This window comes from Camelus bactrianus, chromosome X (assembly GCF_048773025.1).
Source record: "Camelus bactrianus isolate YW-2024 breed Bactrian camel chromosome X, ASM4877302v1, whole genome shotgun sequence".
In the NCBI taxonomy this organism is placed as follows: Eukaryota; Metazoa; Chordata; class Mammalia; order Artiodactyla; family Camelidae; genus Camelus; species Camelus bactrianus.
In genome coordinates, this window is record NC_133575.1 from 74185990 (window position 1) to 74211859 (window position 25870).

The window sequence follows — 25870 nt, forward strand, 5'->3', positions numbered from 1 at the left end:
CAACCTGTTATGCACTTCTGAAACATTGTATTTTAATGTGAATCCTAAAAATCATTCTACCTTTTAAATGTGAATATTAATGCTTTGTAATATAGAGATTATAGCTCATTGCATGTTGTGCTCTTTGCTCCACAAGAGCTAAGGGTAATTAGAAAAATGAGTTGGGAGTAATGAGAATAGACTTCTAGGTCTGTCTCTATTGCTAACTAGCTCTATGACTTTTGGCAGTTCACTTAACTTTGCTTTGCCTTGGTTTCCTACTCTGCAATAAGACTACATGATTTCTAAGGTATCTTCAGTTCTTTACAAAAGAAAGCAAACCATCATTCCATTTAAGGAATTGGGGTTGGAAGAAAGGGAATTGACCTTTATTGAACAATCTGTAATAAAATAAAACAACACAGAAAAAGAGTAATTATTCAGTCTCACTCCCTCCATAGTGTTGACTGAAATAAATGCACAGCCTAAAAGTTGAGAGTTTTTTTATTTGGCGGGAGGACTTGAGCCAGGACTGAGTCCTCTCAGATCGCTCTGAGGGACTGCTCCGAAGAGGTAGGGGAGGAGCTAGGATATATAGGAGCTTTATAACAAAGACCAGGTAGTTGGAACATTAAAAGATTGCTTGCTCACTGAAGAAAACCAGGCATCTCAAGTTAAAGAGTTTACTGCTTTTCTATGTATGGGAGGAAGCAAACATTTGGGATCATTGAATTCATTCCTTTGACAAGCACCTAGCCATCTAGGGCCAGTATCCTGTCCTTTCTTATTCTGAGTCCCCTCAGGGTGCACCATTGTGAGTGGCTGCAGAGGCTGGGCTGCAGGCTTGTCTTCACTGGGGGGTGGCCGGCAGGGGCTGATGACTTGATGGTTTCAGCATTCTTTGTTTACTGATACGGTTCATAGTGTTTTTCGTTCACAATAGGGTCTACTAAAAATTGACATGGTCATCCTTGAGGTCTGGAAGTGTATTCATTTAACATATAGTGAACCACATGCCACATTTATGATATGATGGTGTTACAAATTTATACCACAATCCAGTTGAAAAGGAACTGAAGTTTTTATTCATGTTTGTTAAGAAGTCAAGACATTTTCATCAAAATCCTCTCAACAAATTCAGTTACATAGACAGCACCATATCTATTTCACACATTCCCATTTCATCTTTAAATTTTGAAAATTCTTGGAAATAATGGCAATTGAGGTAATAAGAGAATAAGATAGTTTTTAGGATTCTAATGTAAAGAAAATTGGGTAGGCTTTCCATGATTGTAAATATGTGCTTAAGAAAAGAATAATAAATAGTCACAAGAATGCAAATTCGTCCTCTTTTATGCAGATTATCTTAGTTAAAATTGAGCACTCCATATTCTAAAAGAAAAACTACAGTTTAATGCATGTTCATACAAAGTAAGGTAGTTTTTAATGCTGTTAGGTGTAATTTGTGTGCCCCATTTAAGACTTTGAATGTCTCTTCCTGATATAATTATATATTTAGAATGCATAAATCCTTTCCCATACTGCAAATACAGTGCATTCCATACCAACTTTGTAGGGTAGGAATAACTTCTAAATTATTTGCATCATAATATGGAGAGTGAAGGTAAAGAGGTTTCTATTTTCTTTGGAAAAAAGCTTCACTTTTAAGAGCTAAAAGCATTCTTGTCACACCCTAAGAAGTAAATTTTCAAGGCTATTAACTGTCCTGTTATGTTCAAAATGGAGAGGCTGCTTTTTTTGTTAAATTCAATACTGAAAGTTTAAGTGAAATTAGTGAATGGTGGCTGATCTGACTACTTTGCCTCCAAGTTATTTTGGAGAGAAATAGTTACATTCTCTTTATATAGAAGGTTTTCACTATGACTATTTATATTCAATATATCATGACCAATAAATGTGAATTGCCTTCATCATGATGTATTAACTCAGCCTCATAATACCCAAGTGCTGAGATAATTAAGGTAGATACATAGGGTTTCATGGAGTAGGGATATGAAAATCCTTAACCAAAATTCAAATTATGCTTTTAAGATCCACTTGTATTTTCCTCAACTCATGGATAGAATATATAGAAGAGAGAAAATCATTAGTTCGTTCTCACAAATTATTGTAGTAAACTCTTCAGTTAATTTTCAATTATTGAAATGTCCTTCAAGTCTTTTAATATCATCACCCATTGCAATTCATTGATTTAGCTGTTCTCTCCCATATCTGTTGCCGAAAGATCCGCCCCTGTCCCTGAGGAGCCAAATAACCCAAAGACAAGGTCTTGGAGCTTAGAAGAAAAGAGGCAATTTTATTGCTTTGCCAGGCAAAGGGGGCAAGCTAGTGCCTTCAAAACTGTGAAGCCACAGTTGGGAATGGGGCAGGGTGATTATGTAGCCATAGCTCAAACAATAAAGCATGGATAACAATCAACAGAATCATTTTCTCATCAGAAGATTTAGAATGGCGTCACAATGCCTCCAGGCGACCAATTCTATAGAGGCTAGTGGTTAGATCTCTTTCCATCTCTTTATCTTATAAGCACCCAAGGTGTGGTCTTCTTGGTAATTCAGGCTATTTTGTAAGGTTAAAGTCTGTGACCTTCTCCCTGGAGATCAATTCAGAGACCAAGCTTGATTATAGCTTTTGATTCCTGGAATAAAGTAGAAACAGTAAGATCAATAGCTTTAGTTTTAACAATGGGCCTGGGGCTGTAAGTAGCAACCAGTCAGTCAGGTCACTTGACTGTTTTAAGGGCAAACATAAGAATAAGCGATCTGTTAGCCTAAGTGCAGCCATTTTATTAATCCTCCTTCATATCCAGTGCATAGGCATGAAATGATTAGATTTACAAACTACTGAGGTAAATAGTTCTTTTTTTTTTTAACATTTTTTATTGATTTATAATCATTTTACAATGTTGTGTCAAATTCCAGTGTTCAGCACAATTTTTCAGTTATTCATGGACATATACACACTCATTGTCACATTTTTTTCTCTGTGAGTTATCAACATTTTGTGTATATTTCCCTGTGCTATACAATGTAGTCTATTCTACAATTTTGAAATCCCAGTCTATCCCTTCCCACCCTCCACCCCCCTTATTTCAGTGACTGCTTATAAATTTACAAAAGTTTATCCTTTTGACAGCTAGTTTTTTAATATTAGATTCCCTGATAGGCAGATTTCTATATTTTAATATTATTATAAATTATCCAGTATTTGGTTTAATAGTTATTGCTCTTACCTCTCAGAAGTTTAGTTGAGCCAGCCAACATGAATATTTACCTCAAAACTGGGAAAATATTAGGGAAAATGTCTTCAAGTGTTTGGTAATGGTTTTACTACGAGTGCAAAAGTACATTTCTTTGAGCGCTTTAGATAGTTTAAATATTCCAGAATGTTTAAAATATAAGAAAGGTAGATCTATGATTTTTTTATCAGTTTGTTCTATTTAGCTTGCTACATTACTTTATTTACAAATAATTAAGCATTATATACATCTACCTATATTTCAAGTTGCTCAAATTTGGACATATGCACGTGAAACATAATTTTATAAGAATACATTAGGATATGTAAGAATGTAAATAAATGAATGCATAATTTGAAGATTTCATAGCTAATTTAAATAAACTTATCTATACCACCCTACTTGTATCACAGGCTACATTTTGTTTCTCTTTCATCTTTTAAAATCTATACTTCCACCCTTGCTACCACCAAAACATTTTAACACCTATTGGGGTTTGCTTTTAATTTCTATTTTATAAAGCAAAAAATATATTATAATTTATTGAAAATAAGGTGATGTGCAATAGTGGACATTGTTTACAGCCTTCGTTTTCTTCTTTTACCTTAGGCTATAGTTGCCTTTATAGAATAATATATTATCATAAGTTCATTACTAAAAGTATATGTTACTATTCAGGAAACTGTTGTCTACTATTATGCTTGTGTTGAGTTGACTGAAATGAATGATAATGTTGTACTTCTAGCCTAAAGACAATTGAAATTGTTACCATATTCACTTCATAACTCAACTCCCTCAACAAATACCTATAAACATACTTTCAGAACAAAATTAAGAAATAAGCCCCCTCTGGGTGTTAAGGAACATCTATATGATAAAGAAGCAAAGAAACCCCCAAAGGTAAATTTTATCAGTCTTTCTGGTCTGACTTGATGTGCAGCTATTAATCTTGACATCATTTTAATATATTGTGCCCCTGTGACTCTAAGTATCATGCATTGAGATAAACTAGTTAACTTCCCTGGGAGGAAATTTCATAGATTGCCTGAAAAGCCACACAGTAACTTTTGGTCAATTTCTGCCATTACATATATAAGTGGAATCTCTCTTATACATCTTAGAATGTCAGAAACATTTAATCTCATGCATTTGTTATTGCCCTTTATTTTGTCATATTATAATGTATATTATCGACATCTAGTGTATGCAGTATTTTATATCTGTAGGGCTAAAATATTACCCCTTATAACCGGCAAACTGTGAAGTATTGTGGTGACTATCTTGTGAAAAGTTATTTTTACTTTTCAAAGCCTGATCATAAGGGTGCAACCAACTAACAGTATACCCCAATCCACTTTTCTAATACAGAACATCTAAATTGTTTTTTCAGATATACCGGATATATCATCCCCAAGTAAAATACGTTACTCAGAAACACACTCTTACACTGTTAGATTTGGTAGGGGTCCAGTGAAATCTGGATTATACTATTTAAAATTATTACACATTTGAAATAATTTTCTTTATCAAATAGGATTAAGATGACTATAATTCAAAAAATTTTCCTCAGATTGATATGAAAATTGTAATGCTTATATTAGTTCTATTTGTCAGTTTGACTAGGCATTTTCCCTTCATTTAAAATATAAAATTGTTGCTTCAAAGAATGTTTCATTTTATGTTTATACTTTGTGGTACAAATAACTAATAATAAAAATATGCCATTGCCTTTTACCTTTTTTCACTGGATAAGGCATTACCATACATTTTAGGACATTTGTACCTACCTATACCTGTTTATATTCACAGTCTTGTGTAAACAAATGTAATCTATCATTTTGATGATTCACATTTAATTTAGATGAGAATGATCTAAATTTTCTGTGAAAAACAAAGTGTATTTGTTTTCAGATGAAAGGAAGTAATTATTTTATTTGATAATATGTGCAGTTACCATCTAAAATGTATATAAAACAAACTTTAAAAAGCCCATGGCAATAAGATATTAACTACAAGATACAAATTAATTGTGGGCACATATATACATGTATGTAAATGTGTATGTGGATATCTAGTCCATCATTATTTTGAATGATGTGAATAAGAGGCATCGGTGTTACAAATGCTTATATGCTTCATATTAGTTGTGTTTGTATACTTTGGAACATGACTAATGGAACCTAAAAAAATTTTCTAAATTATATAATATACAAAATGTACTCAGTTAAGGGACCTAAAACAGATTTCAATTATATTTCACTAACTCTATGATATTATAAATAATTGGTGGCGAGACTAGCTGGGAATAAACATAGTAGTTGAATATTGAAAACTGCCTTCATTGTATTGCTCCTAGAAGTGTAATATTGTCAGAGAAATTTAGATTTTGAAAATATATTTTTTACATAAGTAAATGGTATGCATCACCACAGAGCTATAATAAACTTTTTAATATGTAATCATTAAAGTATAAGGCATATTTTCAGTATAAATATATATTTTCATATAATATACATATATACATAAAGTATATGTATATTAACTATGTCATAAATTGATTTGATAAAATATTCTAGGTAGTTTTAATAGTGAGTTTCATTTTACAACTTATGAAACCACACAATATCATGAAATGCCTAATTCCAAAATCTGCATATTTCAATTATATAATGATTGCTCTGTGAAATTGACAGATGATCCAAACCTTGGGGAAAATATATTTTGGGTTGAAATTGAAACACTTTAGTGATAAATAGAAAAATATAGACATACTTCATACTTACTGACTTGTTTAGATGCAATTTTACTTATAATTGCTGTGGCAAAAATAAATAATATGGGTACATAGTACCACTTGTGTTTAAAACACATTTTTATTGTACAGTAGTTCAAAAATCTTCCTGCATTTCACGTGATAGAAAATTTAAAATTTGATTTGTCTTTCTTACAAATGTGGGTCCTTGGTCACAGGCAGGGCCAAGTAAGAAAGTGTGATGATCTCAGTATAGATCCATGACTGCCTCCAGCAAGTCTCTCAAATCTTCTCCCTTACTAACTTTGAATTAGTAAAGTAATATTCATAAATTAATAATAATTTATAAGTTCATATTAAGATGACCAGAATAACTGAATATACTTCCTTAAACATCTCTTTTTTAAAACATAAGCTAACGTAGATTGGATCACAAAATGAAAAGCAACAAAGTTACCAAAATTTTTCTATATGGTCTAACCACCATCAGTATCAGAAATATTAGAACCAAATAAATATTAATTACTCAATATGTCTTTGCCAAAATGATATAATATATTCTCTGAAAAAATGAACAGAATTTTCCTGAGAATAGGGAAGGGGGCTGGTCCAATTTAATAAGTTAAAAAAAAGAGAGTGTCAGGACCTGGGATTTAAATATTAAGACGATAAATCTCCTTCTCCACAAAGTGTATGGTTTATAATGTTAGTATGTGTATAAGAAATATATCATAAGCTTATCCTTTAAAATCTTTACCTGCTATGCACACACAGGAGTTATTTTCAGTTATCTTTTTAACATATGATTGAAAGAAAATAAATTACCATTGTTGTTTCTGGTTATTGTGCTCTTACAGAAAACTCATGGATAAATTAGAGCCTCGTATCTAGAATAGGACTGCCAGATAAAATCCAGGATGTCCAGATAAATTTGGATTTCAGATAAACAACATTTTTTAAGTATAAGTACGCCTAAATATTGCATGAGGCATATTTACACTAACAAATTACTTGTAGTTTATATGAAATTCAAATTTTCCTGGGCATCTTGTAGTTTTATTTGTCAAATCTGGCAACCCTAGTTAAGAAGTACTCTTTAAAATCCTTTGGGTTGAATCTAAGAACATGATCTTGGAATGCTTTCTGTTAACTATTATATTTGTATTAACTACAGTAACATTATAATGTTTTTCTTGTAATGTGCCTGCAGGATGTAATAGCATGATTATTATTGAGTCACTGCTCAGTCTGCCTGGAAAAGTGATAAAGAGAAAAATATAGACACTTTAAATATTTGATTTAAATTATAAATTAATTAATATCTTTCAAATTTTCTTTATCTAATTATCAGGACAGTTTTCATCAAATATGTTTCTCTCTGATATCAATTTTGCCTTAGCTTCTGGTGGTAAGAGTAAAGGCCATATCATGGACCTGGTGTGTTGCTGTAGTGAGTAAAGGCAGGTCCATCCTTACAGCTGACCTGCAATTGAATCTCTAGAAAATCTAATGAGTTAACAATAGAATAAGAATAGGAAGTTAATCCTTTCTCCTTTTCTTAGTAAAAGAAAGTTCACGATGGGTATGTAGCAAATTGTACTGAAGTTGTGTATGTATGGATGCACAATAAAATCTATATTTGGGAAGGAGGATACATGTTAATAGTAAGGAAAAACAAATACAGGAAAAAAATGCATTGAAAGAAGTATTCTGCTTAATTCATGAAATGTTAACCTTGTATCCTATTGTAATCAACCAGCCTATATGCAATGCACATGTTTCATCTATTTCTGTGTCCATTTATCAGGGATCGTTTTAGGTCCTTTTCCCTTAATTGATAGAGAACTGCCTCAGGAGACCTTTTCTTCACTTGAGGGTACAATCAACTGTCCAAGGGACTATTCACACTAGCTCACTTCAAATCTCCCTGTATCTATCACTCTCCATTTCTTCACTTATTTCTATCATCTCCAGCCCTCTGTGAATACTGTGCTCTCTCTTCTATGGCCACATGGAATCACATCCTCCCAATCTTTGCGTGTGTGTGCGCGTGCACACATACACGGTCTTTTACTTTGTTAATGCAACCCGTACCGTATTTACCTTCTCTCCCTCTTAAATGGAGTAAATTGGCAATCATTCATAAATTACATACATATATTTGGATCAAATGCATTTTAAGGAATCTCATGTTTCCTCCCATTCTTCAGCCATTTTGTAAGGAAAAAATATGATTAGTCTATTATATTATCACCATTTATTTATCTATATCATTCATTAAAACTTTAGTTTGCGGTGAAGAAAGAGTATTGTTTAAATGAAGACTATATCCATAATTCTCTCTCTGTTTTCTATGATACATACATTTGCCTTTGAAATACTGTACAGAGTAATTCAAATACAAGTTGTCTGCCATGCAAACATCAAAGTTATGGCTCATTAGACTAAACTTGATTCATTGCTTGTCCATCTTACATCTGTACAGACATTCTAATGCCTCCTCATTACAAAACTTCAGATAGCATATTGAATCTATAATATGCCTAATACAACTGGAGCACCACTTGCCATTTCTAAAAGACAATTTGAAAGAAAAATCTTCATGTGACGTTGACAGTAATGATATCTGCACTAATAAAAGCAAGCAATTAGTTTTATCTCTTGACCAATTAAAATATACTTGCATTACTAATTTAAAATTATATAAAGCATTATTTTTTCAATGACCTGCCTCTAAAGTATATGCAAGTCAATATAAGCACAAATCAAAAAGCAAGTACCAGGCATCCTCTGCTTCAAAAAGGAAAAGCAACCATTTCTTTTGCTCTTGCTCAAAGGCAGTTAGCATATTGACACGAGGAACATAAGGAGTTTGACTAATTAAAACTAATTAAAACACAAAACACTGAATAAATGCTCAGATACATAACGTTTGGCTGAGGTAAACCAGAATTCATTGAAAATTGCATTCAAATAATATGTAATACTTAATCCCAAATGGTTAATTCATACCCACCTATCTTACAGAAAATAGTTCATAAACACTGTAACAGGAGTAAGAGTTGCCACCAGAGAAAGTTTTCATGACTTCACTCACATTTGAATCAATTTACTCAAATTACTTTAGAATAAATGTTTTCACATTTGTTTCGTTATATATTTTGACATTTCCAGATTCTAACCCAGAGTAATCTAGAGGTGATCCCAGCAGTGGGAATATCCGGTGTCACCACTGTTTATCCTTACTCTTACCCTATTCAAAGACCATCCTTAGAAGAAATCCTTTCTCTTCTCCAGATCACAAATAGTGAGCAACAATGATAGTAATAGCACATACTTTCTCTGTTGTATATGTTGTGTATATTTTCAATACAAAAATCTATTTTATAAAAATGAAATTATTTAAATAGAATGTCAAAGCAATTTAGATATCTGAGTTTTCTTTCTATGTATATCTTTTAGCAATATTTCATTGTATTGCATATGACAGACTTAGGATTTGTTTGTTTTCTTTAATAGGCAGAAATGGTACTTTTTGCGTATCTTTGAATATATTTTTTTCTTGTACTTCCTACTCTTTATGTCAAAGATACCAATATTGTAGATTGTGTTGAAAGGCATATTGAAATGGCGTATTTTAAAAATTATCAATTACATTTTAAAATATCAATTAATCGATTATATATCTCTTTACTCACTAACATTAGCTCTTGCTTTTGCAAAATATAGTTCTTGAATAAGTAACAAATACCGAATTTATAAACAAATATTTCCCCTCCCAAATCACTAAAATATCATGAATGATTTTATGTCAATAGTCACTTATGAGTTTCTGAAATAACATGTGTTAACATGTTTACGGTAATAGCCTTTGCTAATAAATAAACTGGACAGCATTTATTATTAATTATTCAATATTCTAAAATAACTCATTATTTGAAGAACCTAACGTGCTTGCAAGAAACTCCCAGAATTTATAATAGGGCAAGTTTATAATGGTAGCATTGCTAATTTTTAAATGGAGAGAATAATTTCTATTTTTTGTAAGATACATTCCAAAAAAGGGTTAAAACAGAAGTGTGAAGATTTTGCCAAATGAGTTCTTGCACAAGGCAGCTGTGTCCCAGTTTTCCCAGTCTAAATAAACACAGGCTTCTTGCTTTATAGAATAGCAATAGTTATCACCAAACCCACTTCATTAGCACAAATGGGTGAAAATCAGTGGATGAACGGCACTGGCTACATTTACTGGGCATTAATAATTCTGTATGGGTTTTTCATAGTGTCTATGGCCATAGACCAAAAGGCACTTTTTCCACCTTCCAAAAGGAGAATCTATAAGTCTGATAGATTCTTCATTAAACTAAAAAAATTAAAAGTCCTACCAAGGCAATGGCCTTGTTCTGCTTTGGACTGCAGTAGGTACCAAGTTCAGGCTATAAATCAAACTTCCAAGGAATAATAAAACATAATCCTCTAACCCCCTGGAAAAAAAGAAAATGTTTTCCTTTCCGTTTTCAAAAGCCAAATACAAATAATGCTTTTTGGAGTACACTTTGCATCACAACACTCCTAGCATGATAATGTTTTGCACCAAAATGTCATTGCCTCTTCAAGTATGTGTACACTATTTCAATAATATGATAAAATACAAAAGAATAAAGTAACTAACAGTTTGGTATTTATATGCATTCTGTCTTACTTCTGGATAGATCTGGGTGTTTAAAATATTTTACAGTCACATGATACAGAATATGTCACAGAATTTGGAAATGAAAGATATCACAGATTATTTTATTAAAGTATATTGATTCACATTAACAAATCAGTTTTAATTCATTCAAAGTATTGCAGATAGATATGAAGTAAAATGTATTCAGTTATATTATCCATGGGATTATTTTTGATTGCTGTGATAATTCAGAGGATTTTCTTCTTACACCAGACCTGAACTGCTATTTTCACCAAATACTACTTTTAAAGGGAAAAGGAAGACATTTCTTACTGGGTATTATTAACTGAACCAGTGTAAGGTTGTTTTCATCATCATTTTGCTGAGGTCCCAAAAACCTGATAATATAAAAACTACCACCCTTGTTGATTAATCAGAAATGCTATAGCAAATGAAAGTCACTTCTCGTTGTTTGATGGTGGTTGATATCATGAGCCATGTGTTCAAGTATGTGCAGTGTTTTGAAATATGAAAAATGTCTGTGTAATTATAGACAGTTTGCTTCATTGTGTGAGAATTTTGCTTCTTTTAGCTTCTTTTATCAGTTTACTCTAAATGCAATCCTAGATTGTTAATATTGAAAATTTGCTTAACTTAAAACCTGCTCTTTGTTAAGCTAGGTAACTTATTTTAGACTTTAAGTTATATAGGAATAAAACTCTGAGGAGACTAAAAATTGAAACTAAAATATAATTTTGAAACTGTGGATTGATTAAAAGTTTGGCATAGAATAAATAATGTATTAACATAAAGTATAGCTATATTTGTAGCTATAAGGTAGCCAACTCTAATGATATTTTCATAGTAAGCTTTCCAGCACCACCAATTTCCAGATGTTTGCTTACTCATGTATGTCTGAAATTATTTCCTTGGTGATGGTCACTTTGCTCAATGAGTTTCCAACAAATCTCTGTGGATATTGGAGAGATGTCAGATGAAAACAGAATCACTCTTCTTATGATTCTTGTCTCTAGCATATCCTTTTGCTACTCTGGCAAGTTCTCTTACATCAATAGATTGAAGCTATCAATTTGCAACAGATTATTTTCAAAAATATAGGTGAAACTTTAAGTCACACAAAACTCTAAATAAAAAGTGAAAATCTGGACTGAATGTTTCAAATACCTTTGCTACGCATTTGGACCACATTAAACCAAACTCTTTACTATCAACCCATTAGGCAAGCCATAAATTTCCCAGTTACTAGCTTGGGAAGATCAAATGATGAACAATTCAGGTCAATAAATTCTTTTTCGCTGAAATAAATGTATCAATTACAATCTGATATTCCCCTAAAACATTTCAGTTATGCAGTTGGGAAACTACTGAAAGAGCAAGAGAAAGAAAGATCAAAGCAAATTTACAACAATATCTTATTCTTTTTCATGAGAGTTCAGCTTTGAACTATAATCAAATGATCTGTATAAGACCTCTATCATGTGAAATTTGCTATCAGAGATTAACAAATACATTAAATGGAACAGTTTGACTGGAGATTTCTGTATAATGAACATTCAATTTAGTTTTGGAATAGCACTAAGGAAAATGTCTATAAAATATGCATTTGTCCTCAAATTGATAAAGGTTAGAGAATGATAGGGAGCATCACCAGGGCACATTTAATCACATCTATGAACTTGTTATCTGAATTTTGAAAGACTAGAATTTGTTCCTCTATTTCTTGAAACACATATATCAGCCAATTAAATAAATATGAGTTAATAGATAGTTCTCAAAAGCAATTTAAAGGTCAAATAAGTGTAAGCATTTAGAATGAAGGAAAAGATTATCCAAATGAATTTATTTAACTTCATAAGAGTATATTTTCTGTCTGAGACAAAACAGTGATTTTCATTTCATTGTGCTAAAAATATATTTCAATATACTGTCATTTTTCCTCACTCCTTCTCAACAACTGCAGATGGTAACAGTCCTCTTGTAAGTACTTTCCAAAGAGAGATATTGTCTTTTCTGCAATATATTCTTTGTAGATAGGTATTTTTATTACTCTGCTGTATATTCCATTTTCCTGGTATACGCAATTGGTGTGTATATTGGCAGAACTTTTGGCGATCACTTGAATCATAACTTTAGTTCAAGTTGCCTTTTCAATGTGATAAAATGGTCAACAATATGACTACATCATATTTTCCCTATAGAAGACTATTTTGGAACTATGTGAGGATACTATATTTCCCTAGGAAAAATATTCATTCCTTCAAAGTTAAATATTATTAATGAGTTACAGAAGCCCTCAGAGAATGTTAGTTTAAGTGTAATTAATTTGAACTCCACTAATTTGCAATGCATATTATTTTGAATTTGCTCTGAGTTAATCTGCACTTTTACTATCTATTTGGGAAACTGTTAAGCTAATTAAATGGTATCAATAATATTAAGGGCAACTACATAAGTCTACTGAAGAAAATGTGCAAAGAGAAATCATGATAAAGATAGTGACTACACTATTATCAGACTTATTTAAATTTTAAAAAACTTTAAAATAAAAATGTTACTACAGATAAAGAGGGACAGCAGTACTCAGAATCAAGTAGACCTAACACTCCTTCCAATGAGAACAGAATACATATTCTCCTCAAGAGCATATGCAGCTTTCTACAGGGTAGAATATACGCTAGGCCATAAAGCAAGCCTCAGTAAATTGAAAGAATTGTATTCATACAGGGTATATTCTCTGACCACAATGGAAAGAAATTAGAAATAAATTAACAGAAAGAAATTTGGAAAATTAACAAGTACGGGAAAATAAAACCACACACATAAATAATCAATTGGTCAAAGAAGAAATCACAAGAGAAATGAAAAACTACTTTAATGGTGAAATACTCTGTTTTCCTTAAGATTAGGAACAAGATACAGGATACCTGCTTTCACCGCTGCTATTAAACATTATGCTGGAGGTTTTAGCCAGAACAATTAGACAAGAAAAACATAAGAAAAATTTTCGTATTGCAAAGAAAGAAGCAAAACTACCTGTATACACAGATAATATGATTTTGTATATAGAAAATCTTAAGAAACCCACTAAAAACCTATTAAAACTAATAATCAAGCTCAGCAGTGTTACAGGCTTTAAGAGCAATACATAAAAATCAAGCATATTTCTGTAGTTTAGCAATAAACATTCCAAAAAATAAATTTAAAAAAAATTCCATTTGCAATGGAATAAAATGGAATAAAATACTAGGAGCAAATTCAACAAAAGAAGCACAAGGCTTGTATTCTGAAAAATCTGAAATAACTATTTAAAGAAAGTAAAGATATAAATGAGTGGAAAGACATCTTATGTTCAAAGATTGGAAGACTTAATACTGTTGAAGTATAATACTTCATAAATTCACCTTCAGATTCAACACAATTCCTATCAAAATCTGTAGAATCCAAGCTGAATTTTTGCAGGAAGTGATTAGAGGAATTGGAATCTTCATGTATTTCTGGTGCTAATGTAAAATTGTGCAGCCAATTTGGAGAACAGTTTGGCAAGTCCTCAAAAGTTAAACATAGTGTTGCCATATGACTCAGCAACTGCATACATAGGTACATTCCCAAGAGAAATGAATAACTGTGTCTACACAAAAACTTTTACAAAATGTTCATAACAGCATTACTCATGACAGCCAAAAAAGAGAAACAACCCAAATGTCCATCAACAGATGAATGGATAAATAAAATATGGTATAATCTTGAACAATAAAAAAAAGAATTGGAGTACTGATACATGCTACAACATGGATGACCCTTAAAAACATGATGCTAAAGGCAACAGGCCAGTCACAAAAGACTCCATTTAAAGGATTCCATTTCTATTACATGTCTACAATAGGCAAATCTGTAGACGCTAAAGGTAGATTAATGGTTGCTTAGAACTGTGGAGTTTGGCCAGTGACTGCTAATGGGTACCAGCTTTCTTTCGGAGTGATAAGGATGTCCCAAAATTGATTGTTACGATAGTTGCACAACTCTGTGAATATATTAAAAAACTATTGAATTATTCACCTTAAATGCATGAATTTTATGGTATGTGAATTTTATCTCAACAAAGCTGTTAAAAAAGGAATGTCTATAAATCATATCTTTCAGTGAAAATGACTATCTATATTCTCCTCATAATGAGGCAAATAACTCAACATTGAAATTGTGACATATTCTTTTGTTGTAAAATTTAAGGCTGCCGATCAGTTGGTTTTCTGATGGCAGAGAAATTAAATTTTGTTTTAAAGTATAGTTATGTGTGTGTTCATATTATTTCCATCATGCTTTTATGACTTAATATCACCCAAAATACATGAAACTCTACCTTCCCAAATATTTCTCTAATATAAATGTGCAAAAATATAGAATATTTTAAATGTTAATCTCATAGGAACATTTTTAAAGTGACTTCTCAGGAAGAAAAATAAATAGTTACCTAATGGAGAAAATTAGTCTTAATGAGAGTCACTTCTGATATATCCTATTCTTTGGTTTTAAGTGTGATAGGGTATCAGCAATACCTAGATTCTATATCCTGCTGAAGATTTATAGGGACATGAATTTCTATTTTTAACTTTTAGGATTGTTATGTCTTCTCAGAGAAATGATCTTTTTTAAATCATGATGTAATATCATTCATTATAGCTAATAACATTCCTTGCTCTAAAGTCAACTTTTCTATTGATACAGCTACTCTATCGTTACTTCGCCAGTCTTTGTAGAGTGTACTTACTGATATTTGATACCTATTGGCATTTGAAAACTTTACATAAACCTCATAAAGGAGCTTTAAAAAGTACTATACTTTAAAGCTAAGTAGTTTGGATCTGTAATTTCTTATGCTGCTAACCTCTGATTTGTCATGCTTTCAGAAAATGAGGAATAGAGAAATCAATTGTCTTCGAGATAATTATAGCTATATTTTTGAAACGAGAAGGCATATCTTAGAGTTCAATAAACTATGTTTCCAAATTAACCTAACTTATTCTTAGATTTATGCTCAGATTAATTAATTAGATTCTTATCCAAATGGTTAACTATAATTGGTTAGTTCATCACATGTGTCTGTGACTGGTTTTTCCGTTCATTTCACTCATGTCCTCTCTTCGTGTTAGGAGCCATATTTCAACTGACTTGTGTGTGCAGATCAATGACTGTAGTTTCCATTTACAGTCACAAACACAATTTAAAATATCTGCATTTGAGACACTAGGCCAAAGTTTCCTAATTATAAAAATGAAATGCCATCCACCCACTCCCAATTATTTATGTTACTGGAGAAATTATTTCTTGACAAATCAAGTACCAGTTGTGAAAATATTGGAAATCTCTGATGCATTTAGACAGATTATTCAATGTTCCTGTAACAACATGATTTATTTTAAGTAGCCAATCAAAAGATGCCTTTGCAATATAAATTGTATCTTTTGCTTCCCACCCGAACAGCTGCAGAAATAACTGTTCAACCAACTGTGGAAGAGGCCTCTGACAACTGCACTCAAGAATGTCTCATCTTGGGCCACTCTGATGCCTGCTGGATGCCAGCTTCTCTGACCCCTCCCAGCCCTTCACAGGCCCAGGCCTCCGCTCTCTGCCACAGCCCGCCACTGACGCAGACCTCTCTTCGCCGGCGCAATCCTTCGGTGACACAGACCGTTGCTCTGTGCCACAGCCCTCCTGTGACCCAGGCTATCGCCCTGTGCCATAGCCCTCCACCAGCACAGACCTCTGCTCTCCACCACAGTCCACCTCTAGCACAGGCTACTGCTCTTCGCCACAGCCCTCCCCTGGCACAGGCCGCCGCCCTCCATCGCGGCCCTGCACAACCACCAATGGGCTTGCAGCAAAGTTGGGGGCAAGGTGGTGGACCTGATGGACTGCTTGCTCTTGATCAGGGAGGGCAAGGTAGTACAAGATCTCAGTTTTACACCATGTCTGAAAGACTTCATCCTAGTGATGACTCAATTAAAGTCATTCCCTTGACCACCTTCACTCCAGGCCAACAGGCTAGACCCTCTAGGGATGATTCCCCCATTATGGAAGAACATCCCTTATAAAGCTAAACCGGCTCCTTCACGTTTTCCAACCAGATGTATATAATCACAGTTTAAGATCCAATTTCAGTGAATACTTCAAATTGTTAGGTTTGTAAATAGCTGTGTAAATAGAAACAGATACCAGAATCAAGTCTAGAGCTAGACCCTTAGTCAAAACTTAAAAATGAATTCACAATTTGATTAATTCAGAATGTGTATTTAAAAAGAAAAGAAATTGAAAAAAAGTCACACCCCTTTGTACAGAAAGGCTTATCATGACAGATATGAATATATAGTATATATTATTTCTGATGCACTGTAATTTTTCATTTATTTTTACCAACATGTGCAATATTACTGATTTTTTTCCATTCTCATTTTTGTGGACCCAGTACGTAGCTAATGGAAAGCTAGCAAATATCTGATTTTCCAGGAGTATTTTTATTCTATCTAAACTTTTGCTTAGACAACATTAGAAGATACAAGTATGTTAGCATTTTTGTTTGTCTTTGTGTTTGATATTTGTTTGTTGTTTGTCTCTACTTTTCTGTTACTAATTTTTCTACAAAAATGCACAGTAGGGAGTGTAAATATCTGTGATATTTTTGGTCCCTGTTTTTTTATGTTTTCTACCTTTATTTTAAGAATATATTGTGGATATAATTTGTATATACATTTTCAGTAAAGATATATAAAAACTGTACAGATTTATGTCTATAACCTATTTCTCTACTCTTTAGTAGAGTTCGAGACACTAAAGTGCAATAACTGTGCCCAAATTAGGCAATTATTTGCTAAAAAGGGCCTCTTTCTTTGTTTTTTGTTAAATTTACCTTTGTAGGTTAAAGTGCATCAGAAATCATGTTATTTGTCATCCTAAGCCTATATTCCACTATTAATTGGGTCTTTATGTTCTGAAATCTGTATATAGCAGCCTAGAAAACCACAAAAAAGTGGATGTATTCAACACCTAATTCAAATAAATATAATTGTAGATAAAACCACATGCTAAATCTATGACTAAGGGATTTTTGTCATTCTAGCTCAACCTACTGAAGCAAACCACTGATAACAAGATGAAAGTCAGGAAGGAACTTTTCAAAAGACGCAATTATAAATTTACATCAAATGTGTTACAGTATAGAATTTTAAGGAGATGTGCAGAGGGAGAAATGAGGTTCATGACTGCCTCTTGGGGTGGATAAGAAATACCCCAATAACACACACACACACACGAAAAAAAAAACCCAACGAAATCTCATATATGAAACAAAATATGTCATTCTAAGCAAAGAATACCTGAGTATTCCTAGGGAACATTAGTTTCCTTCTGTTGTTTGTTCTTTATTTTCCTTTTTTTTTTTTTTTTTTTTGTCCTCTTAACTGGCCGTGATATTCTATGTGCACATTTTATCAAGTTACGGAAACACCATCAACTTAATTTTCCTCCATAGCAAAACTGAGAAAATGTCTTGTTTCAGTATTACACTAAACCAAGAGACAATTGATGTTTTAGTTGGGGTGTTGGGGTGGGGAGTGACTTTCTTCTCGATTAAATTAGATGTAGACTTTGTAATGTGTAACTTGAAGATATGTAATTTATGATTAAACTGTGTGTAAATGTTGTATTATAAACTGTGGTAAATGTATAATTTCATTGCTGAAGGTTTCCACTGAATGTTGAGAAAGCTTCTCTTCATGTGCCCAGCAGATTACGTAGCGTTTGGAGAATATATTGTTCCCATTGTGAAGCTCTTTAAATCATGTCTGATTTGGTGTGTAGAACTTCTTAACTTTTAACTACTAGAGTTTAATTACTGAAATTTCAAATTAATTAGTGTTACTGATTTTTTATTTCTCCTTTGTGTTTGTTAATGTTCAAAGGGATTTGGAGCACAGTGGTATTCCAAATGCATGTGAATCCTGAAGGATTGATGATGTTGGAAAGTTTGTTGAAATATGACAACGTATACATGTTGATATTATTGTTGCTATGGTTGATGATGAAGATTTTAGACCTGGGGAAGATAAAGAAACCCAGAATGACAAAATCAGTGCTTCCAGTAGATTTTAGAACTTTTTTTTTTTCTTTAAAAACTTGCAAAGATAACGTGAGAATTTTTTTTCTTCCATTTTAATTATTTCCATTTTCTTCTCTACATTATTAGTTAAGATCTACACACTCAAAAAGAAATAAATAAAAAAGAAGATAAAACTGAAAGACTATTAAATAATATGTCAGTAGTATGAATAGTTACTATCTGTGTTAATGAAAATCAAAATAGAAACCAAAGTTCAATGTTTGGGATTTTTTTTTTTCTGATAGTGGTGTGATTTATTGTGGTAAGGGTGGCTCTTAAGTCCTCATCTGTAAAAATTTGTGAAGTTTTGATACCTTTCCTAGAGCTATAGGAATGAACAAATATGCTTTTATTGCCCTTTCTAACTCTGATGATATAGTCAGACTTAGATTGTGTTTAGAATTTTAAATGACTGGGCACCCTCTTCTGGGTTTGTACCAGAGAGGCTTTGAATGGAAGCAGGCTCAGGGCAGCCAAAGAGGCAAGGGGTGTGAGCCCAGTAATTCTCCCCTGTGCATTCTCTTCCTAAGCTTCCACTAGGTCTGGCCTTGGCAACTTGTAACTTCCAAGGTTTCAGATCCGATGAGAGCTTTCTCATCACATTGCAAATTCTTTCTTTGAATGGATGGACAGAGCTGTAGATTGACAAAACTCACAGGTGGCTTTTATGATGTGCAAAACATTTAGTCCCAGAACTACAAACAGTCTTATTTTACAATCAATCAACCAAAAATATTTCCCTTGAAAAACTAAGATTTGATTTAGTCAGAAATAAAAACTTTGAATTGAAAGACAAGTATGATAATGATACATTCAGTCAGACTGGTTGTTCTATTTTGTGGCCATGTTCAATTACACGTGATTATTAATTTACTAGTTATAATGTTAATATACCACATTTGTAAGTATGTATTCAAACACTGTATCTTATATGCTAAGTGCATACACATTTTTTCCTTGAACTTTATCTTCAAGTTTTAGCTAATACTGTGTCAGTGTATTAAAAACAAACTTACATATGGTACAAACAATGTAATAAATTTAGAGAGTACATTTTGTGTAGTCTCATTTAATTACTTAACATTTTAGTTTTGGTAGTGTAAATTTGGTTAGAAAAAATGGTTGTTAAATGACTAGTGCTATTGTGTATTGGTGACAGTTACGAAGAGCCTCTGCCTTCTCAAACTAATATTTGTCACACACTTTCATTAAAACGGAGAAAAAATAGACTAAAAAAATCACAAATTCTGCAATCCTTAAAATGTAACCATGTCACACGCAAAGAAAATGTTTCACACACTGTCAGTCATGGGAAAATTAAGTTTTACCCACATGTGTGTTTCAGCATTAGTTTTCTTGTGGTTTATAGTAAAGTTGAATGTGCATATATCTCCTATTCCACATTTATGAAATGTCTATTTGTTTAAGCGATTCTGTTTTTACACTCTTCTGATGTATATTTTCCACTGTGGTTATCATTTCTTGTCTTTCTTCTCTCATATTTGTTCCAAACCCAACTTATATTTATTTAGATAAACATTTTTTTCTCGCAATCATTAGACACTATTTTGGCTATTTCCAACTAGCACAACTGTCCTGGAAAACACGAGAGCAAGAGAACTATATTTGAGCAACAACCTTTTTACGCTAACATGCCAATTACCACACCAGAGCAATTTTATGCAGAGGCCTTAAAATATTCATTCATTGTAGCTTTCTTACACTAACCATCCGTGTATTTTCAGTAAATATGATTTTTAAAAGCAGTGCAAGTGGACATCTGTAGAAGTAGCGATGAAAAGGCCACTCAGAAAAATGTGTGTGCACAAATGAAAAAAAATGAAGGCAATTGTTTAGTGATTGTATGTGCTATTTTATGAATAAAATGTGTGAAATTTATGCTATCCCTGCTTAAAATACTTGGAATTTTATGAACTATGTATTTATGTTTGTATTTTGAGAAGATTCCTCCTCTGTGACATCATACAGCATCTGAATGTGAACAGTGTCCCAAAGCAGCTCTCGCCATGCTTTGGAAGTGAGAAGGTTGGTTATTGTACGGCCCAGGATGGCAGTATGTAGTCCAGTGGCAAACGTGTATTAATTGTTCGATATCAGATTCTGTATTGCATGCTTTCTTATTCATTAATAAAGGAATTAATAAAGCTATGAGAAATAACGATACATATTTATTGTGTGTGTTAATGCAAAACTCAAAGGTTTATTTCATTTTAAATTGTTTTTGAAATACACCTTTTTTGGTGATATATTTCAATGAGTTAGATCACTTTTTTTGTTTACTCCAATAGTCCCTTCAATATAATTCTTTGGAATGAACATCATTTCACCCACTTTTCAAAACTGATGAGAAGTATTGTAGCATTTTAGAACACTATTTTTTTGCGTCTTCCATGACAAACTTAAGAGATATTTATTTATTTCCAAACAAGCCCGTGGTCTCATTTAATGTAAAAGCTGCCCAAGAATTTCTCTACACAACCCTTGAGGATCCAAGTGAAGTCAGTTTCTGGAAAACGTTGAGAATATTTGTGGAACAAAATAACTTCACTCCTGGCTTCACTTTCACTTTGGCTAAATGGAGAGAATCCCAGGTCATGGAACCCTCCTTACACAGGATCAGGAAATACTCAATTGCATTTGGCATTTTTATTAGTCCGGAAGTTTGATTAAGAGTTATAGAGCACATAATCTAGGGCTTTTTGTCTTCTTTCTTTTCTCACCTTTCAATAATTGTGATATTAATTTACTCATTCTCAGCAATGATTAGCTGACGAAGGATTACAAACAAACATTGAAATCAAGCAAAAAAGTAATCTCTGGCCAAAGGAGACTGGAATTTTAGAAGAAATACAATATAATGTGTATTAGGTTAATCTGCGTGATTGCTCAGCCTGATTCCAGCCATTTGGAAAAAAAACCATAAAGTGCAGATTAGGAATCACCAGGTTACAGATCAACATTGTCCTAATAACCTTGGTAAGATCTCTAAAAACCTGAAAAAGTGACTATGATGAATGCATACTCTGTGAATTGGGGAAAAAAATGCCCTATTAGAAAAGAATGTTGAAAATCTGTAATATTTCAACAAGTAGAAAAATTAGTGAGCTAATATTTAGTTTGATTAAAACTATTATTGAACTTGGTACTCCTAAAACACAATTGTGAAGTAGGCAAGTAGGTACCGAGTTTAATTTCTGTAATTTGGGTTCCAAATTCCATAGCCATTTCAAGTATCTGAGGAGCTACAGCTGCATAAAGACAGCAGAAATTTAACCTGTGCACAGGCTAAATTCCTTTCTTGTTTATCAAAATATTCTAAAGTTAATTGGGGGAAGACAGAGGTCAAAGACAAAAAAAAAAAAACATAAATGGAAGCTTAATCCTGTCAGCAATTTACATAACTCAGGTGTCTAATCGCAGTACATTGCCTTCATAAATATTTTGAAGAATTTTAGATTTACAAATTACAAAGATAATCCAGTTCCCAAATACGCATCTCCCAATCCTATTATTAACATGGCATATTTGATACAATTAATGAGCCAATACTGATACATTATTATCAACTAAAGTCCATAGTTTATTCAGATTTCCTGAGTCTTGCTAATGTCCCTTTTCTGTCCTAGGATCCCATCCAGAATTCTCTGTTACATTTAGTAGTCACATCTCTTCAGGCTCCTCTAGACTGTAACAATTTCCCAGACTTTCCTTGTTAATGATGACCTTGACAGTTTTGAGGAATACTGGTGTGGTATTTTGTAAGCTGTCCTTCAGTTGGGATTTGTCTGGTGTTTTTCTCTTGATTAGACTGGGCTGAAGACCACAGAGGTAAAATGCTAGTTTCATCCCATTTTAGCAGGTGTACCTGATAGTACATCATTTAACCTACACAGTTAGGGTACACACATCATCTTACTTTCTGCTTGGGTTTCACTCTTCACCATTGAATCAGAGACCCACAATTTTTCAAGTGTTTGGTGCTCTCAGGCTCAGAACATCCCCTCATTTCCTCCATGGTCTTTAAGTCCATGGGACAATTGAGGGTATGCCCTTTCCCAAATTTTCACTTTTCACAAAGATTATTACCTTAACATTTTGTTTTAATTTTTCAGTTTCTAGTAGGGCAATTTTGACTGATGTTTTAGTAGAAAACAATAAGTAACTGTGTTTCCCTTTCCACATCTACTAAATAAGAAGTGAGTGCTGTGGCGATGTTCCACTAATGATGAATATTTCAAGAATCTTGGCTAAGATAATAAGAAATATATATATTCATATCTGCCCCTCATTCCTGGCACAAAGATCCTAAAACCCTTGTAAATTCCTGAATGATACAAACACTAGGAACACCTTTGCTTTTATATTAGTTCTCTGACCCCAGCTCCTGACACAAGACTCCTGAAATCCTTGTAATTTCCTGAGAGATAAGAATGTCTTTTGTTCTAATGAGGCAATTTTGGCTGGCCTCCTGGGTGAGCTCCACGTACTGATGACTCTGAAATGTTCATCTCTAGCCTGGATCACACTTTTGTATTTAGAGTCTCGTATACCCAAGTACCTGTTGACATATTATCTTGGATATCTGTGAGATAATAGAAAATATATATTGGTATTTTGCCCTTGGTTCCTGACACAGAGCTCTTAAAACCCTTGTAATTTCCTAAGTCTTAAGAGCACTAGGAGCATTTTTGTTTTAGTATTTGGTCTTTGACCCTTCTGACATAGAATTCTTAAATCTCTTGGAATTTCTTGGGTGACAGCAGTGTCTTTTGTCCTAATGAGATGACTTGGTGGGCCTCTGGATGGGGGCTGGTCACCAGAGAAACCAAGCCATGATTAGAAGCTTGGAATTTTCAGCTCCATCCCCCCATTCCCTTGAGAAGAGAGAAGGGTTGAAAATGGAGTTAATAATCAACCATGCCCATGTGATAAAGCCTCCATAGAAACCAAAAAAGACTGGGTTTGGAGAGCTTCTGGGTTGGTGAACACGTGGAGGTGCTGGGAAAGTGGTGTGCCTGGAAAAGGGCGTGGAAGCTCTGTGCTCCTTCCCACGTATCTTGCCCTACAGTCTCTTTCATCTGGATATTCATCTGTATCCTTTATCATATCCTTTAATAAACCTGTAAACCTAAGTCAGTGTGTCCACAGGTTCTGTGAGCTGATCTAGCAAATTAATGCGACCGGACAAGGAGGTCAAGGGAACCTCCAACCTGTAGCCAGTCAGTCAGAAGCACAGGTAACAACCTGTGCTTATTACTGGTGTCTAAAGTTGGGGTGGGTGGGCAGTCTTGTAGGATGGAAGGCTGAACCTATGGAATCTGATACTATCTCAGGAGAGATAGTGTCGGAATTGGGTTGAACTGTAGGACACCCAGCTGGTGTCACAGACAACTGCTTGGCCTGGGAAAAAACCTCCACACATTTTGTAACTAGAAGTGAAGTACTCTGTGTGAGTAGGAAAGAAGACACACAGGAAAGACAGACACGGGAGGTGGAGAACTGGGTTTTTCCCTCACTGGTGGAAAACTGAGGCTTTTCCTTTTATAATGGCAAGTAGAAGGAAACATTGAGCATCCAGATACACAGAGAACAAATACAACAATATAGGTAAAGATCCCTTATTTCCGTGGGGGACAAAAATTTGCTGGATTTAAATTGCTTTGCTTGTTTTTGAGTTGTGAAGAAGTGTAGATAAATTGATTATTAGGTGATAGATTGGCGCTTTGAAGCTCAAGTTTATCTACTAGGGGATATTCACTACATAGTGTCAAGGGAGAAATGCTACTGAAGATTTATCTAATGAGAGAAAACTGCTGGCCCTTTTCTTAAGTCTTTTTTTCTTTTTAAATTTTACACCTAAACCAGTTGGCTCTTTGACACCATCTATCTGGAAGTTACAAAAATTTATGACCAAACAATACACTCAAGGTGGGAGAGGGAAGTGATTTTTCATAAACTAAAGGGAAAAAGTTGCAGCTTTCAATTTAGAATGCTTCTATAAGAACAGTTCAAATTTATGGAGCAAATTACACAGCACTAGCCCAAGGTAAATTTTTTCCACTGCATTCTTTATTCATAGGAAGAGAAAAAAAAATCAATTACTGGATGACACATGTGAGTGCCTTTTAGACACAAAGATGATAATGCGCGTCACTGTATATTTTTCTATGAAAGCATTCATGTGATCAAATGCAATGAAACTAAGAGCCTAAGTCATGCACTGCCCATCTCCAGTACTTCAAGTCATCCTACAATCCTACATCCTATAATATTACAATTCAGTTATATGCCTAGAAGGGAGCATTTCTTTTAAAGGATCAGCCATCGACCCCCTGAATAGTTTCAGTTTACCTTGTAGTGTCCAGTAAGGTGTCAAGAAAGATTCTGGTACACACAAGTCTGTTTCTTACCCAGGAATGACATTGAAAGAAGTTGAACTTTAAACACAAACAGTACAGATACAAAGTACTTACCTGGCCATCCAATCAATTGGAGGAAGTAGCCAGTCATCCTAATATGCTTATCTGCATGCGTCACTGAGCAAGTGGAGAAATCCAGGAAATGGATTATTTATTTAGAAAATCTTATGCTCTGGTTAAAAAAATGTCACACTAGATGTTACAACAAAGTCGATTCCAGGCATTAGGTTTGGTAGATAACCAAGGCAGAGTCCTGAGATTCTGTGATGGTTAATTTTATATGTTAACTTGGGTAAGCCATAGTACCAGATAGTCAAACACTGGTCTACATGTTGTTGTCTGGGTATTTTTCACATGAGAATAACTTTAAGAGAATTTTGGGTAAAGCAGATTACCCTCCATAATGTGAGTGGGCCTCATACAAACAGTTGAAGGCCTTAAGAGAAAAATTCCTGACCTCTCTGTGAGGAAGAAAGAATTCTCTTGGCAGACTGCCTTCAGATTTGTGCTACATCAACTCTTCCCTGGATCTCCAGTCTGTCAGGATACCTCCAGATTTTCGACTTGCCAGCCTCCACAATTGTGTAAGCCAATTCTT

At 33.5% G+C, this 25870-nt stretch overlaps 1 protein-coding gene across 4 annotated transcripts in view; it reads left to right on the forward strand.

Annotated features, from left to right (window-relative positions):
• The window catches only part of PCDH11X (protocadherin 11 X-linked), a 594276-nt gene extending 573260 nt beyond the window's left edge, over positions 1 to 21016 (forward strand). For 3 of the 4 annotated variants that reach the window (XM_010952652.3, XM_045515025.2, XM_010952653.3), the window contains one exon: positions 16162 to 21016. In XM_010952652.3, the coding sequence (XP_010950954.1) occupies positions 16162 to 16772 (611 nt within the window). In that variant the 3' untranslated portion in view covers positions 16773 to 21016. The remainder of the gene's footprint in view (positions 1 to 16161) is intronic. The other variant, XM_045515026.2, reaches the window with a different exon arrangement.
• Positions 21017 to 25870: the final 4854 nt, after the last annotated feature.